We start from the raw sequence: 18,656 nt of genomic DNA, 5'->3' as shown, positions 1-18,656 counted from the left end.
CTGCTCTGGTTGCCTGCAGCTGCCAAAGTCCTTAAAAACGTTATAAAGGCATGCCTGTGGTGTGAAGACAACTGCAGGGACCCTGACCGGGCGTGACCTGGCCTCGCCGCTGGCGCCTGACCTTGCCCTCGAGGCCGCGCACGACGCGCCGCTGCTTGAGGTTGGTCTCGCCGTCCAGGTTGCACGTGTCGATGTAGCAGACGTCCTGGCTGTCGGAGCAGTGCAGTAGCAGCAGGTCGGCCGGGATGAGCTCGTCGCAGGAGAGGTGCACCATGTCACCCACGCGCACCTCTCGCCACAGCCGCTGCACGTAGTGGCCGCTGTCCCTGCGGGCAGAGAGCAGCGTCAGTGGCTGGCGTCGGCTGGGGTCGCACCGCCCCGAGTCGGCGGCGCAGCTCCCGACTGGCGGTCACTCGTCCGCTGCAACACGAGCGGGTACGGTTACAGCCTTGTCAGCAGGGGTGGCGACTCGCCGGCGGTACGGTCACAGCCTCGTCAGCAGGGGCGGGCGGCTCGCAGGTATGGTCACAGCCTCGTCAGCAGGGGCGGGCGGCTCGCAGGTATGGTCACAGCCTCGTCAGCAGGGGCGGGCGGCTCGCAGGTATGGTCACAGCCTCGTCAGCAGGGGCGGGCGGCTCGCAGATATGGTCACAGCCTCGTCAGCAGGGGCGGGCGGCCCGCCGGCGGTATGGTCACAGCCTCGTCAGCAGGGGTGGGCGGCTCGCTGGCGGCACGGTCACAGCCTCGTCAGCACAGACGGGCGACTCGCCGGCGGTACGGTCACAGCCTCGTCAGCAGGGGCGGGCGGCTCGCGGGTATGGTCACAGCCTCGTCAGCAGGGGCGGGCGGCTCGCAGGTATGGTCAAGCCTCGTCAGCAGGGGCGGGCGGCCGCAGGTATGGTCACAGCCGCCTCGTCAGCAGGGGCGGGCGGCTCGCAGGTATGGTCACAGCCTCGTCAGCAGGGGCGGGCGACTCGCCGGCGGTACGGTCACAGCCTCGTCAGCAGGGGCGGGCGGCTCCCGGGTATGGTCACAGCATCGTCAGCAGGGGCGGGCGGCTCGCGGGTATGGTCACAGCCTCGTCAGCAGGGGCGGGCGGCACGCAGGTATGGTCACAGCCTCGTCAGCAGGGGCGGGCGGCTCGCAGGTATGGTCAAAGCCTCGTCAGCAGGGGCGGGCGGCTCGCAGGTATGGTCAAAGCCTCGTAAGCAGGGGCGGGCGGCTCGCAGGTATGGTCACAGCCTCGTCAGCAGGGGCGGGCGGCTCGCAGGTATGGTCACAGCCTCGTCAGCAGGGGCGGGCGGCTCGCAGGTATGGTCACAGCCTCGTCAGCAGGGGGGCGGGCGGCTCGCAGGTATGGTCACAGCCTCGTCAGCAGGGGCGGGCGGCTCGCAGGTATGGTCACAGCCTCGTCAGCAGGGGCGGGCGGCTCGCAGGTATGGTCACAGCCTCGTCAGCAGGGGCGGGCGGCTCGCAGGTATGGTCAAAGCCTCGTCAGCAGGGGCGGGCGGCTCGCAGATATGGTCACAGCCTCGTCAGCAGGGGCGGGCGGCTCGCAGGTATGGTCACAGCCTCGTCAGCAGGGGCGGGCGGCTCGCAGGTATGGTCAAAGCCTCGTCAGCAGGGGCGGGCGGCTCGCGGGTATGGTCAAAGCCTCGTCAGCAGGGGCGGGCGGCTCGCAGGTATGGTCACAGCCTCGTCAGCAGGGGCGGGCGGCTCGCAGGTATGGTCAAAGCCTCGTCAGCAGGGGCGGGCGGCTCGCGGGTATGGTCACAGCCTCGTCGGGACGGGTCGCCGGCGGCCGCGCGGCCGGGCACCCGCTGTACTGTGATCGGGTCGAGTCCCAGTCTGCCCAGCCCGCTGGTCATCACGCCACAGTAGCGGCCCTCTTGCCGATGTATCGGACAACCGGGTCTCGAGGTAAACGCAATGGGGACGTTGCTGGGACAGATTGCCACGATTTCGACCAGCGCGGCTGCTCCCGTGGTCACAACGGCTGCCGCCAAACGATCAACAGCGAGCATTTCACGAGAAATGTGCTTCACAGGCTCTGGCCCGTGGCAGACAAGCATCACGCGGCACGCTATTCACAAAAGGGCCCACGCGACAGAGCTGTGTAAAAAGGAAAATCCTCGTGAGGTTTTCGTCATGGACGAAAAGGATTCGCGGATATGCATTGCGATATTGAACTCTGCAGACATGTCACATAAAAGAAGTTTATTTAACGAAGGTTTCAGGTCGCTCGACTGTCGAGGACGCTTGCCCCCAAATTAGGCTAAGCGTGTCCGAGTTCGCCAACAATAAATGACCTTTCACCACAAAGACGCTGCAGCGGCGTGCGTCAGCAACAACCTTCTCACGAACGAGCCTGACGCTGGCACGAACCATACCCGGCTTCTCAGGATCCTCCTGATGAATATCTACATCTGCCGGCCAGCGAGGTCAGCGCCGTGTCGCCCTGCCGGCGCCGACCACGGGCGCGGGCGCCCCGGACGCGGCGCGCCCGCGGTGACGGCAGTCGTCACCGGTGCAGCCGTCTCCACCACAGTCCGGGGTCACGGCTGACTCACGGGCGTGACGTCAGCGTGGGGTCGGGCCGGCCCAGGCGCTCCGCCCCAGCGCGGCGTGAGACGTACACAGGGCGGCCCTGGCCGGGCGGCAGACGAGACACGCGCAGGCCCAACATCGGCCGCCTCGTGCCGGGTCCGAAGGCGTACCTGCTACTCACGTTGGGCAACTGGACTGTGGGAGCACGGTAAGGGGTGATCGCTGTGTTTTGACGGAGGTCAGGACGTTGGACGGACAGGCCCTGTACCGGCGCTCCCACTGAGGCCAACAGGACGCTGGGCGGAAAGGCCCTGTAGCGGCGCTCCCACTGAGGCCGACAGGACGCTGGGCGGACAGGCCCTGTAGCGGCGCTCCCACTGAGGCCGACAGGACGCTGGGCGGACAGGCCCTGTAGCAGCGCTCCTACTGAGGCCGACAGGACGCTGAGCGGACAGGCCCTGTAGCGGCGCTCCCACTGAGGCCGACAGGACGTTGAGCGGACAGGCCCTGTAGCGGCGCTCCCACTGAGGCCGACAGGACGCTGGGCGGACAGGCCCTGTAGCGGCGCTCTCACTGAGGCCGACAGGACGCTGGGCGGACAGGCCCTGTAGCGGCGCTCCCACTGAGGCCGACCGTCACGGACGGCGCACTCTATCAGTTGGACACGGGATTCGCAACAAGAGGCCATGCGGTGGCAGAAAGAGGCACAGAATGTACTCGTCACTAATTAAAAAAAATTCTCAGTCAAAGCCGTCCGCAGGGTGACGGCTCCGCAAACGTCCACGTGATTGTCCGAGCGATCGATGACCTGCGGACTACGGAGGATGGCACCGTTTCGCTTGTGCTTGAACCGATCGATCTGCGTCATGCATTATCGACGCATACATCCCAGCCATGTTCAGCGCGTCAGCGCAAGCCGTATGCCTAAGATATGCATAGACTATTCAGGCATTCAAGCCAGAAAGCCGCAGCACCACGGACTTTGCCCAGTCTTCAGTCGACGTCATGACAAAGGGGAATTGCCCATCGACCAGCAATCGGAATGGCAAGCATATGTCCAGACGGCTCCTCGATGCCATCAAGCCGCACAGCATGGGAGCGCAGGACGGCAAACCGCATTTGTGGCCATTTCCGCCGCAGTGAGCGTGACAGGGTCCACACAATGCGACGTCTCCTGGAACATTACGGACATAACAACAGCCTTTTAACGATGGGCGGTGCGCCATTGTGGGACCTTACAAAATCGCTTGGAAGTCATGAGATCGATATCGTTAGCCAGGCCAGCTATGAACACAGGCAAGACGCCTAATTTCATTTCAAACAATCAAGGCATCCACCTCTAACCATCGCACTGGCGATTCGCAACGTTTTGTTGTGCTTCTTTACTCTTTATTGTCACGCGGGAGCCGTGTCGTTCTCTAAAACTACCCAACCCAACAATATATATATATATATATATATATATATATATATATATATATATATATATGTGAAATATGTCCCGACCAAATGCTCAATGGCAAGCGTGGCCAAAACCTAACAAGAAGACTGCAGAGTCACCTCATCCCGCAGCCCGCCGGCAGCAGACCTGGACGCCCCTCCCCTCTCTCGTACCCGGTAGAAAGCGACCGCGGCGGTGCCGGCGGTCACGGTCTGACCGGCGGCGCCATGACGTCAGCCACTCACAGGTGCGACACACAGCGCGGCAAGACGCGTGGCAGGCGCCGGCGCGCCCGCTGTGACGTCGCGGGTTCGCGGGAACGGCGTCGGCGAATCGGCGGCCACCCGGCCGTCTTGGGACACGGCGCCAGGCAGCGGCGAGCCGGCAAAACAGGGGCGGCGCGGCTCGGGGACTCCCGGGAGAGCTGGGCCGGCCGGCCGCTCACGTGACCCGCACGTCGGCCAGCGCCAGATGTGTTACGGCGCCGACGACTGATGCCCGCCGCTCGGGAACGGCCCGCTGGGAGACTCTCACTTGCGCGGCTGCTGACGAAGCAGGCCGCGGCACCCACGGCTGCTGGCGAAGCAGGCCGCGGCACCGGCGGATGCTGGCGAAGCAGGCAGCGGCACCCGCGGCTGCTGGCGAAGCAGGCTGCGGCACCCGCGGATGCTGGCGAAGTAGGCCGCGGCACCCGCGGTTACTGACGAAGCAGGCCGCATCACCCGCGGCTGTTGGCGGAGCAGGCCGCATCACCCGCGGCTGCTGGCGAAGCAGGCCGCTGCACCCGCGGTTACTGGCGAAGCAGGTCGCATCACCCGCGGCTGCTGGCGAAGCAGGCCGCGGCACCCGCGGTTGCTGACGAAGCAGGCCGCATCACTCGCGGTTGCTGGCGAAGCAGGCCGCATCACCCGCGCCTGCTGGCGAAGCAGGCCGCATCACCCGCGGTTGCTGGCCAAGCAGGCCGCATCACCCGCGGCTGCTGGCGAAGCAGGCCGCGGCACTGCGAATCGAACCTCCTGCCGCGTGACGTATCGGTGGCCAGATGAGTTCTGCCCCATGGACTTAAGTGATGCAAGGGCTTGTGTACAAAGCCGGCCGCGACATAGAATGACGTTGCATGACTTGATTAAGACTCTGCAACCAGGCGGCTTTCAGTTCGTTGCCTGTGCTCCTGATCCGAAAACCCTACATGGGCGGATCAGCCCGATCAATGATTTTGCACGCAGTCTTTAGCCTGAGAGGACCGCGGAGGTCTTTGTGCGCTGCACAACGCTGCGGCATGCTTGAAAGGTTGACGCTTTTTAACCGGTACCAGTTGACCTTTCCATGCCACTCAGGCCGAACAGTGCAACCGCGCTGGGACCCGTTCTCCGCTGCCGCCGCGTTCCTGGGAAAACACGACCCGTGCCAGATTCAACAAATAAGTGCCTGCAGCCATACGATCCAATGTTTGCTCATCGCTCTTTGGGGACGGTAATTCAAGATTCCTTTCACAAGAGCGCCAAGGCTCATCTGCGCAACGCCGTTTGACGACCAGCGCGGCAGGCGGCGCCTTGGTGCACACGGGCCCGCCGCGCAGCTCACTCCGAGCTCGGTGACTCAGAGCCAGCCGGGTTCAGCTGCACTTCACAGTGCAAATATCGGCGGCCGCATACGGAAGAGTGACGTCACTGCAGCCGCCTGTCGGTGCCCGGACACCCCGATACTTCAGGCGCCCAGGGAGGGCAGGCGGCTGTGCGAGGGCGGGTTGGAGATGGCAAGGCCGGCGTGAGGACGGCACGAGGGTGGGGCGGGGATCGCACGAGACCGGCGTGAGGACAGCGTACGGCAGCGGGTCATCCTCCCAGTGCAAGGTTCATGGAAGTTCCGCAAGCAGCGCTGTCCTTCCGCCAAGCGGAGCATCCGCCCGAGCACCACTTCCCGTGCCGACGGCACGTCGGCGGCGGCTGTGGCCGCGGCCGAGTGCAGCTGCGCCGAGGTGCGCGCCGCCGCACAGGTGGTCGGCACAGTTGGCCAACGGCCAGCCGGGCCCGGTCGAGCCGCCTGGCAGCCCAGGCCAAACAAATCCCGGCCGCCCGGCACGCCGCTAACCAGCCGCGGCTCAACCGCTTAACCGGTGGAGGCTCCGCACGCCGACCTGCAGCCATGGCGCCGACGGAGCCGAGCGGCGCCGGCGCCGGCGCCGCGGCCGCCAGAGGCCCGGTGAAATCAGCACACGCCGGGCGTATCGCATGAGTATGACTGGCTTGGAGGACGGCGTGCAGCAATGAATAAGGATCCGTCTTGGGTGGGGTCACGTGATTAAAATTCAAAGTGGATGCATGCGTCTTTGCACAAAGAGAAGTGGACACGTCGTCCTAGCCGCCATGACGCAGATGATCCTGAATATCCCGTTCAGAGCTGGTGGCCGCCGCTGCTTCAATGCCACGGCAGGGATGTGGACAGTCACAAAATGTGGGTCGGGTTGCAGCAAAATGGCGTCAGACTAACCACCGCCGTACAGTACCGGGCCACCACCGCGCGATACCAAACCACTGCCGCCCGGCACCAGACCACCGCCGCGCGGTTCAAAACCACTGTCGCCCGCTGCCAGACCGCGTACCAGCGAGCCGGTCTCAGCCACAGTACAGATGGGCCCGCCGTCCGTCATGCCAGAGAACAGGTTGCAAACCCGCATGATACGGGCCGCGCGACAGCTCGTCTTTTCATACAACATGTCAAGGCGCCTGGACAGGGCCACAACATTCACCGCTAAGCCGACAGGTGACATTACGGCGCTGGAACCGACGCTCTTATCGACAAACATAAAACATCACCCAGGAAAGGAAAGCATGGAATCATGAGATAAAATGACACGTCTAGGAAAAAAAACACTCCCCTCGTTCGCACCAAATATCGTTAACTTTGCATCGCTGATCAAAAATAAACAGCCGCTGAAAGCTTGCAAAGGGGGAGTGCACTCCGAATGCGACCCGCCATCGCAACTATGTTAAAAGTCGGCAGCGGAAAATGGCTGCGCGACCTCAAGAAAGGTCAGACCTCTGAAAGGCGACCTCTGCGCGGTCACCTGTTCTCTCGCCACTCGTCGGTGAAGTGTGTACAACGCCCATTCAGAAGCCAGACGGCTGGCGGGTGGCCAGAGCGGCGGCGGAGGCTGGGTTTCACGCGTCAGTAGGCGAGCACGTGCGACCCCCCGCAGGAGAGAGAGGGTCAGCGACCGGGCCGTCCTGACGGCTCTGACTGGCCGTCCGACTGGTCGCGCCGCCCGCAGGCAGCCGACAGAGGCACACGTCAGCGCCGCCATGCGAGAGGGCCTCCCAACGCCACGCGCCAGCCGGGAGCAGACGCACCCCTGCCTCGTGGACCGTGTATAGTACCTACAGCTCCCAGCAGCTGCTGCCTGCAGCACCACAGCACGTACTGGCCGGCCACGACTCGGTACGCAGAACAAGCACACGCCACGGCCGCCATTGGTGGGAATGGGTGGGACCATTCCCGGGTGGGATTTCCTCGGCCGATTCATCGCTGGCGGCGTTCTCGGCGGCTCGGCGCTCGCGCACCACCGCGTTCATCGGGCGCCCCGTGGCCACAACACACCGGCTAACCGCGCGCCGTCCTGGCAGGCGACGACGCTGTGGATCGCGCACGGAGCCGGGCCCGAGGTGACCTCGAACTTTGGTTCCGGCGTGCGCTGACGGATGGCGGCCGGCGCGGGCCGTCACACGCCCGTTTACATCACAACGGGGCACCAGACGTCGGCCGGAGCTTGGCGGCTGGCTCCGGCTCGTCCTGTTGGCGGCGTGGGCTTGCACCACGCCATGACGCTGCGTCAGAACGGCGTCGAAGAATTAGTCTCTATAACTAACACCCGCGCCTCAAGAAATCCTTGGAGGCGTGATGTCTTTCAACATTTACGAGCGCAATTGCTCCCAACAAGATTATGTCGGCAGCTAATCCTTCCTGCACGGCCCCACGCTGGGCCCGCTCCCGTACCGACCCCTCCTCTCGCGCTAAGTGTGCTTCAGTGTTCCTCAGCACCGGTGTGCGAAGCCCGAGGCAGGGCGCACCGAGCCGGTTGAGCCCCATGGAGAGCAGTCGCAGGCTCAGAGCGGGCCCCGTCAGCATTCACGGCAGGCAAACACAGACGAGACATTCTCATGTATGTTATCCTTATCGTAACTTCCGTAACTTCATGCTTTAGACCCCGCTGGTGACACACGAAACCCCTCTGCAACATTTTTCAAAGTCACCGACATTCATTTTGCGAAATCGGCTCCCACCCCAACGTTTGGCATAACGGGCTAGACGCCACAAGCCCGGCAGCACCTATCCGCAGTGTTGCGGTTAGCCCAGTTCACATCCCCTGCGCGAGTGGCAAAGCTCGCGCAGCTGTACTAAGGACACAGTCGACCGAGATTGCAGTCAAGCGGGCCACGTGAAGGTCCGCATGATCTGCGCGCTTGGCACCAGCCGCATGTTTCAAGGCCATAGCCGGCTCACAGAAGCACACCTGTTCGGGAGTGAGAGTTGCGACCGGGGCGAATGGCACTGTCGTGTGCTGAAATCCGAACACAAACACCTGCGTGGCGAGAGCACCTGCCACACGGCCAGGCCGACTGCCAGCAAATGCTACCCCTTCGCTCCCCCGTCAGCGCTAAAGAGCTGCGTGCCACACAGCACCCCTCCACCCCACGCGAGGTATTCAGGGTCAGAGCCACGGCAAGACGCAGGGGGAGGAAATGGCCAGTCGGCCCCGCCACACGAACGCGGACGGCGGCGGCCAAGCCGTGCCACTGTTACCGCGCCGCTCTGGCAGCCGGCTGGTGCCCAATCAGCGAAACGTGCCCAGCAGATCCCACGAGGTGCCGGTACAGACGGCATGGCGACACAACAGATGGCTGGTAATTGTGCTGGCTGTTCGCCCACAGCGTTTTATTAACTGCACACCATTTCGGGCGCGAACAAGTCCATCAGCTGCTGGGTAGGCCTTACCCCTACCATGTCAGACCTTACCCCTACCAAGTCAGACCTTACCCCTTCCATGCCAGACCACACCGCTACCATGTGAGATCTTATCCCTTCCATGTGAGACCTTACCCCTTCCATGTAAGACCTTACCCCCTGCACGCATATCTCAGGAACCGACGAACCGACCGGACTGATTCAAACCGCCGAAGATGTCCCTCGATTATATGATCCTTGGGCGACCCCGGCACATGTTGACCTGTGCTGACGCGCGGTCAATGATTACGTTAGAGGAAAGGTTAAAGGTCGCAATTTTTCGAGCGTTCTTCTAGTTAGCATGTCCACTGAAATCCACGGCAATAATGTACCGAAATCAAACCGAAAAAGCTGAGTCAGGTCGCCCGCTAAATGAGACACGCAGGCGCAGAAAGCCGAGATAAAAGTTGGCATGTTTAAGGAACGGAAACGATCAACTCTAAATATTGGAATGCCGTTCCACTCCGTGAAATTCCGTTTATTTAAATAATGGTTAGTGTGACCTAGAGGTCTTCAGTCTTAGATGGTCTTGGATGGCTTAGATTAAATTGCCAATGTGGTCAACCGTGCAGAGACGCATCCTGATGGGCTATTGTACAGGGAGCGCCCGATCAGGCCGGACTATATCGACATAGTCATACTTTTGTGGCTCCATCCTTACATACGCTTGCGTACATCTTATTATGTCTAAACTTGAACACAATGTGGTAGATGCACTGTTCAGTGCCTGCAAATATATCTTCACCATTACTAAATATGCGTTGCATATGCAAGGTCACGACAGGTCAAACATATTCAAAACACGAATGGCGTTTTATGCTTCAAAGTACGTTGATAAAACAGCTAATAAAACGATTCCAGCGTATGTTGCAAACAGCATGTGCTCATCAAATTTGCATTAAGGGATCTGACCGACGACAATCCAACGGCAAGCTGTAATCACTGCTTAATCATGACACGCTTCCAGCGCTAAACTGTGACGTCATTTGACGAGAACTGGGATAAACAGTGACTGAACACGACCTGCCGGTAGCTGGTGACACAAACCATCTCGTGTGGTGTTTTCTCTCCGTACTCCGACTGTGGGGATAACGCCTGGGCTGTCCCGCAGCCGCCCGCCAATGTAGACGTCATATGAGGTACGAACAAAAACGTCCGTACTGTCGGAGGCACCAGATCTTTTGCAATCCCGGCAAACAATTTCATCGCTGAGCTTGTTGGGACTCAATTTTATTTTACCGCAAGAAAGTCAGTTCAGCCTACATTGAACAGCACTTCGAAAACTACAGCCAGATAAGCACTGGTGGCTACCGATACATGTCACCTGTCATAGGTCAAGTCAGGTCAAAGTGCAAGGGCGATTATGGCATTAGCCATTTTGACTATATTAGGAAGTGAAGAAGCCACGTCAATAAAGAGAACAAGATCAGAAAGACCTTACGAGGCTGAAAGGTACGCGCCATTCAGGTCCAAACTGCATGCACTTCTAGAGGTAAAATCTGGTCACAAAGGTCACAGTTTGAACTAGCTTGGCCTAACCTAGGACAAGCCGCCAGATGGATGGTAATGAGTTACGAGTGATATACTACAGAAGAGCACAGAAAACCTTTGTGAAGGGCATTACCTTTAAGAAATAAGCGTCATTTTTCATGTTTGAGCAAAATTTTACCGACGTGACCCCCGGAAAAGGTCATAAGCCATGAAACGTCGAGGTCAGCAACTTAAAAATTCACATGTGTAAAAGTGATGCAAGCTCATGTACCCGAAATTTCAGTACCACCCTCAAGATCATTCCAAGCTATTCCAAAACAAAAAAACATAAGGGGGGCCTCTAAGGTCCTTTGTAAGGCGACGGTTAATGGTGAGAACGTCGGCTTGGTCTGTATCACAAACTATATTGTGTTCTATTTACCGAAGGATCTTTTTCCGTGCCTACCTCAGGTGAGAAAAAGTCTCAAACTGCAACGCAACGGCTCAACGCCAGCAAAATCACACTCCAACACGGTATAACAAATATCAAAGAAATTCGGGAACCGATTTTGCTACAAGACGTCATTTAGCCAGGTCACGGCGACCCGAATTAGGGGACATGATCATTTCCGAACGCTTCCGTGACCTCGTCACACAAGCTGTGTATAACCCGTCACCTAAAGCATGTGCTGAAAAAGCATGTGCGAAGCAATTGGGTGACACGATTTCCCAAAATTTGATCAAAAGGACCCGAACATACTTTTTTACTTGGGCGTTCGTTGGCATGCGATGACGATTTTAGGCTCGTATTTCCATTTGTTCCTGAGCTGTCGCAAACAGAAAGGGGAGGAGGAGGGGTTAAACGACCTACCCCAATCAATGGCGGGTGAACAAACAATTTCAGTGGAGCACGCGCTTCACCGCCTTCTGCAAACCGCTGATAACCATCATTACGAAAGGCAGCTCACATAAGGGCAGCTCGAGCGCCCCAACCATTACCGCACAGACATCGTCCGAGCCGGACCGAGCGGAGCCGGACCGAGCGGAGCCGGGAGTGGCAGCCAGCTGGCCAGCGGCAGCCGCCCGCCCGCCAGGGTGGGGGTGGCAGCAGCCCGCCGACAGCAGGCCGAGCGGCAGAGACTCGCCGGCGGCCGGCGACCGCGGCGCGCGCGTGACAAACGGATCAATACCGGCCCGGCGACTGACTATCGGCTCCCGTCGAGCGGCCCCGATAATTCCATCGGCCGCTAACAGCCGCCGCCGCGCCGGTGGTCAACAGGCCGCGGAGGATGCTGCGAACGCCGCCGCCGCGAGCGCGAACAGCCGTCGCGCGCCGGTGGTCAACGGGCGGCGGAGGATGTTGCGGACGCCGCCGCCGCGCCGGTGGTCGACAGGCGGCGGAGGATGCTGCGGACGCCGCCGCCGCGCCGGTGGTCGACAGGCGGCGGAGGATGCTGCGGACGCCGCTGCCGCGAGCACTAACAGCCGCCGCCGCGCCAGTTGGTCAACAGGCGTCGAGTTGCTGCGGACGCCTCCTGCCGCGAGCACTCAGCCGCCGCCGCGCCAGTGTCAACAGGGCCGCGGAGGATGCTGCGGACGGCCGCCGCCGCGCCGGTGTCGACAGGCGGCGGAGGATGCTGCGGACCCCGCCGCCCGAGCACTAACAGCCGCCCGCGCTTGATGGTCGACAGGCCGCGGGATCTGCTGCGGACGCCGCCGCCGCGCCGGTGGTCGACAGGCGGCGGAGGATGCTGCGGACGCCGCCGCCGCGAGCATTAACAGCCGCCGCCGCGCCAGTGGTCAACAGGCGGCGGAGGATGCTGCGGACGCCGCCGCCGCGAGCATTAACAGCCGCCGCCGCGCTGATGGTCGACAGGCCGCGGAGGATGCCGCGGACGGCCGCCGCCGCGCCGGTGGTTCGACGGCGGCGGAGATGCTGCGGACGCCGCCGCCGCCGCGAGCGCTAACGCCGCCGCCACGCCGGTGGCGACAGCCGCGGAGGATGCTGCGACGCCGCCGCGCGCCGGTGGTCGACAGGCGGCGAGGATGCTGCGGACGCCGCCGCCGCGCCGGTGGTCGACAGGCGGCGGAGGATGCTGCTGACGCCGCACTCCGCCCGGTGGTCGACAGCGCGTGCGTATGCCTGCGGCCCCCCGCCGCGAGCATTAACAGCCGCCGCCGCGCTGATGGTCGACAGGCCGCGGAGGATTCGCGGACGCCGCCGCCGCGCCGTGGTCGACAGTGCGCGGAGGATGCTGCGGACCGCCAGCCGCGAGCGCTACCATTAACAGCCGCCGCAGCGCCGGTGGTCGACAAGCCGCGGAGATGCTGCGGACGCCGCGCAGCAGCCGGTGGTCGACAGGCGGCGGATGATGCTGCGACGCCGCCGCCGCGCCGTGGTCGACAGGCGGCGAGGATGCTGCGGGACGCCGCCGCCGCGCCGGTGTCGCAGCGGCTGCGGATGCTGCGGACGCCGCTGCCGCGAGCACTAACATCAGCCGCCGCCGCGCCAGTGGTCACAGGCGGCGGAGGATGCTGCGGACGCCCTGCCGGAGCATAACGCCGCCGCCGCGCCATGGTCCAACAGCCGCGGAGGTGCTGCGGACGCCGCCGCCGCGCCGGTGGTCGACAGGGGCGGGGATGCTGCGTACGCCGCCGCCGCGAGCATTAACAGCCGCCGCCGCGCTGATGGTCGACAGGCCGCGGAGGATGCTGCGGACGCCGCCGCCGCGCCGGTGGTCGACAGGCCGCGGAGGATGCTGCGGACGCCGCCCCGTCGCCGGTGGTCACAGCGGCGGATTCCCTGCTTACGGCCGCCGCCGCGAGCGCTAACAGCCGCCGCCGCGCCAGTGGTCAACAGGCCGCGGAGGATGCTGCGGACGCCGCCGCAGCGCCGGTGGTCGACAAGCCGCGGAGGATGCTGCGAACGCCGGCGACAGGTCCAGCGCAGGACCTTGGGACTCGGTGCCGACCGGGAGCGGCCCCCCGCGGACCGACCGGCCGGCCTCTGGCCCGCGGAAGCCCCGCGTCCCTCCACCGACACGACAGCGAGGCCTGATGCGGCGGGCCAGCGCGCGGCACTGGCAGTGGCGGCAGCAGAGAGGCGCACGTGCCGCGCCGGACTGGGGAAGTGCGCGCCCGTTTCGTGCGTTGGTGCGAATCGGCCTCGGCTGGACGTCACCAAGTCGGCACAAGGTCCACGTAGCGCACAGTCACAAAGCTAACTGTAAAATTAGGCACGGTGGCTGAGCCTTGTCGATTCCTACCAGCTGAATAAAGCAGAGCGCTGAAAATGCCCTCTGAACAGCGGCCATGCATAACCAAACAAGTATGTGCCCGGCGAACCGTGGCAAAGTTACCAAACGAAGGAAACGAGCCAGCACAACAAATCGGCTATACAGCACACATCAACAAATGTCACAAAGCCGACTGTTTACCGCAGTGACATTACCAGGGCTAGTTAGTCGGGTCTCGGGTAGATGCTTCCTGCCGAATGTCAGCCGGTCCGAGAGCAGGCCGCGCCGTGCGGCACAGCGCGCGGGCGGTGCGTGCAGTGCCGCACGGCCGCATCGGCCCGGGTTCAATCAACACGGCAGTGCCGGGCCGGCGCGCTGGCGGTTCGGAACGTCTCGCGGTGGCCTGCCGCCGACGCCCGGTGCAGCGCGGCACCGATGACCCAGTCATGGTCTGCACTGACTGCCGCCCCCGACCAGTCGGGCACCGACTGCCGTCCCCCGACCGGCCCTGTTTAGACTACCCTTCCCGACCGGTCCTGTACCGACTAAGCTCCCCCGACCGGCCCTGCACAGACCATCGTCCGCCGATCGCCCCAGCACCAACTACCGTCCCCCGACTGGCCCAGCACCAACTACCGTCCCCCGACTGGCCCACACCAACTACCATCCCCCGACCGGCCAAGCATCACTACCATTCTCCGACCGGCCCTGCACAGAGGCCGCCCGACCGGCCAAGTATTACTACCATTCTCCGACCGGCCCTGCACAGACTACCGACCGCGCTTACACGGATAAGGACCACCCAACGTCCTCCCCCACCCCCCTCGAAATCCCGTCGAGCACAGGGCTGTCCGGCAGCGGATACCCCTCGTCGTGCCCTTCTATATGCGCAGAAGCGGGTCAGGTCTGGGAAAGGCTTACCAGATCAACGTCAGCCCCGCACAGAGATATCAGAGCTCCCTTTGACCTTTACATGTTGCGGGTTGCAGTCGATCGAGAACATGCTTCAACTCATAATCGCTAAACAAAGACGGATGCCTGTCATTCCGCAGGTATTATTGTTTAGGGGCGATGAGTACATGCATTACATGCGCAGCCGACGAGCTACGTAAGCACAAAATCATAAACGACGCCTCACGATCGGGGCATGTCCTACCAAACCGACAGCTCTCCTCGCAAACTGGCATTCGTGGGCATTTTATGACATCGGCATGCTCTATTACATCAACGCACGTACATACGCACGCACGTCTGTGTTACTAACACCGCTAGTGTTACTACAACTGTTGCAACGTCGTGTGGGTGCTACCAGGCACGCAGAACAGGACCCGACGGTCTTGTATGCAATGCACTATGTACTTAGCGGACAAAATGTGACAACGCCAAGGCGCAAGGTACATGCTCCATGTCACACCCAGTCACCAACGTCCGCGGACGCGGCTGTCCTAATTGGCGGCCATATTACACGGCAAGTGACACATCAGCTAGCACTGCGATAAGACCAAAGCCAAGCCCGCTTTAAGTTCCACTTTGTTCGCATCCCGTGAGCATCCTAGCGTTCCGTTGAGCAGATGTCCAGGACGTGTCTGAATTCAAACACCGTCGACTGGGGCAAGGCCGCGGATCACAACGGCGATAAATAAGGCTCAATCGCAATGAAATGGACCATATCAAGTAGAGCCTATCGCGTGATGCCCAAGTCAACACCAGAAGCCTCGACCCATCCTCATCAGCCTGGACTACTAGACCATCACATAACATGGACGAACGTCCGTCTAACAGACCAAGTATGGAATACTGGCTAACGCGCATAAAACAACCAATCAGCAGCAACGGTTCCCGGAGAGGTTTGCATTGAACGCAGCTGGCGAACAGACAGGTCCAGCAAGTTGGCCATGGCGCCGGAGCCTACTTACTCCCGTTTGCACCTAATGCACCCATTCGGCCAGCACGAGGGCGTCCAAAGCACGGCGTCCCTGTGCGGCGCCGGCACCACCACATACCATTGATTTGGGGGCTGACCGGGCGGCCGGCCTGCGATGCCGCTTTATAAGCCGGTAATTCGCTTCAGCCACCCAGCCGCGAGTCGGCCGAGCCTTTGTCGCCCGCCGGACGACACTTGCGCTAAGTGCGACACGGCCAATTAATGTAATGACGTCCCGGACACTGTCGTCGAGGCGCTGGCCATGGGCCAGGGCGCGCGCAACAGTCTGCCATCGGCGGCCGCGCTGCTGGAGTGACGAACACTGCTGTGGTGTAGTGCTCGTCTGGTGTATGCCTGCGAATATGTCCCTCCGCACCGTGCAGCTTAACATATTCTCAAACATCTTTTCACCGAAATCCAAAACACGAAATGTTTGCCCCGAGGACGCCGCCCCCGTCATATCATTTCCGCATTAGTGGCAAATTGCGTGCCACATACGCAATGTTGTTGCACTACAGAAAACATAATTCATCTCACAATAAGCAAACAGACGCCGACAAAGTCTCACTTTCACATATTCTTAAGCCTTTTGTGACCACCTCTTTGCTTTGCTCGTCGCAAAATCGCAACGATAAACTGAAGAGCGTTGTAGTCGTTTTGGAAAGATACACTTAATTTTGAAAAAGCGTGACGCTTCAGTTTTCAACTTGCGTTTTAAACAACGCCCATGAGGTCGCCAAACATTACATGAAGACGGGGTTGACAATGCTGGCCTCTGAATGCACTGAATCCCCGCCAGGATAACGCCAGCCACGGCGCTCAGGCGATGGCCGCAGCAGGCGAAAGTTGCCTGGAGTAACGTGAAGGTTTAATGTCGTCTCTTTCCACGCAGCACCTGTTAGCGTGACATTGTATTTCACAACGTTGAAAGGACTTATTCCTCATTCTATACCAACCCGTCCTCGCTGTGTCGAGGCCCACGCATGCACGCGCTGCGCGCTCTTCCTGACTAAGTGAGTGTTTCATGTGGTTAGGTCTCGGGGACACCGCAGTCAGTCCCCAAACCGCCCAACAGCGCTCTGCCTGATCTTACTCTTGCCGTTCTGCTAAAATGAACAGGTACGGCATATTACCAGCATGCCATCCAATAATCAATACATATCCCATCAACAGTGACACCCTGAAACACAGGCGCCGACCACGTGCATGAACATTTCTACGGACGCCAATGTTTTGCGAATGCGATGGGCGCGGGATGTCTGCATTCTGTTGCCACGGTAACCGGTAAACAGGTGGCCATCCGGTGACACTGACGGGTAAACGAGGCCCGGTGGCGGTCGATCAACCCCCCCCCCCCTCCCCCCAACCCCACCCCGCCCGCCCCGGAGGCAGCCGACACCGCCGGTGTTATGTGACCGAGGTCAGGCGGCTCGGGGAAAGGGCGAGATGTCACACGGCAAGCGGTAATAAAGCAACACGGCGCTAGGCCGAATCTCAGGCGAGCCCAGCCAAGTCACAAAGCCGAGCCAAGCCAAGCCAAGCCAAGCCAAGCCAAGCCAAGCCACCAGCCAAGCCAAGCCAAGCAAGCCGAGTCCAGCCAGCCGAGCCGAGCCGAGCCGAGCCGACCCGAGCCGCGCCGAGCCGAGCCGAGCCGAGCCGGACCGAGCCGAGCCGAGCCGCGCCGACCCAAGCCGCGCCGAGCCGAGCCGAGCCGAGCCGAGCCGAGCCGGGCCGGGCCGGGCCGGGCCGGGCCGGGCCGAGCCGGGCCGGGCCGGCCGGGCCGGGCCGAGCCGGGCCGGGCCGGGCCGGGCCGGGCCGGGCCGGGCCGAGCCGGGCCGGGCCGGGCCGGGCCGGGCCGGGCCGGGCCGGTCCGGGCCGGGCCGGCCGGGCCGAGCCGAGCCGAGCCGAGCCGAGCCGACACCAAGCCGCGCGAGCCGAGCCGAGCCGAGCCGAGCCGAGCCGAGCCGACCGAGCCGAGCCGCGCCCGAGCCGGGCCGGGCCGAGCCGACGTCAAAAACAGGGCCGGCGAACAATAGCGCCCCATCCACGCAGAGTGAATGGCGGCACCATAGCCGACGACGCGGCCCACATAGGGCGCATAAGTGGTGTGGTAGAGCGCCTGTACCGCAAAAGCAGCGGCCTGGATGGTGTCAGCACGCGACAGCGCCAGCGTGTGAACTTTCCACCCAACGCCACTCAGCTAACTTCACTTACACAGGCGAAACAGTACGGAACGCAGATGAACTTCACTGGGACGCGATGAGAGGAACTGCGTGGCCTTTCGTGGTTCGGCATGAATGTTTGCTCGAGTGGGAAGAGGCCGCCAAAGTGGGCTGAAGTTCGTTGTTTTCAAATATAGAAGCCAGACAAGCGGGATTCCCAATGTGACGACCTATAACAACGCGAAAATGTGACACACTGTTTCAACCACATGAAACCACTGAAATGTGAACCAAGCTGAAATGTACCAGGCGACTGAAAGCCCCGCGAAAATATAACGGTTTAAATACCCAAATGTATCCAAATATCCGCTCGCAAACAACCTGCATATTGCATAACTATTCAACGCCGTTGAAAATACAAGCTTAAACCGCACTGCCCTGGGAGGCACTGCACAATGCCGTCACTTGGGAGGCGGCAAAGTGGGGGAGATGGCGAGCCCAGGGTTGTCCAGATCTGCCGTATGCCACTCTGCGCAGAGCACACGGGGCGCCGAGCAGCTGCCGTATGCTACTCTACGCAGGGCACGCGGGGCGCCGAGCAGCTTACGACCACGGCCGAGCGCTCCGCGGACAGGAGGCCGCATCGCCACCAGGAGCGCACAGTATAGCCACCAGTGCGGCGGCGGGTCGCGCGGCAGCCGGCCGACCGACCGCAGACTGACCGCGCGCGCCGCGCCGGCCGGCGGCGGGTCGGACCGCGTCGATGGCCGCGGCGTCCCGCCTCTGGAGCAGATGATAGCAGCGCTCGAGGACAGACATCGCGACCTCGGCTCGCCCACGAGCGCCGCCGCCAGACGACGCGCCGTGATAGGCAG

At 61.9% G+C, this 18,656-nt stretch overlaps 1 protein-coding gene across 1 annotated transcript in view; it reads right to left on the bottom strand.

Annotated features, from left to right (window-relative positions):
* LOC119107501 (putative phospholipid-transporting ATPase VA) overlaps window positions 1-18,656 on the bottom strand; it is a 67,309-nt gene that overhangs the window by 33,097 nt on the left and 15,556 nt on the right. Inside the window, 1 exon segment of the mRNA XM_037230959.1 lies at window positions 122-326. Within this exon segment, the coding sequence (XP_037086854.1) occupies window positions 122-326 (205 nt within the window).

Source organism: Pollicipes pollicipes, unplaced genomic scaffold (assembly GCF_011947565.3).
Source record: "Pollicipes pollicipes isolate AB1234 unplaced genomic scaffold, Ppol_2.1 Scaffold_6686;HRSCAF=7923_pilon_pilon_pilon, whole genome shotgun sequence".
Classification (NCBI taxonomy): domain Eukaryota; kingdom Metazoa; phylum Arthropoda; class Thecostraca; order Pollicipedomorpha; family Pollicipedidae; genus Pollicipes; species Pollicipes pollicipes.
Note: the sequence above shows the minus strand (reverse complement) of the source record. Positions and strands in the feature narration are given on the sequence as shown.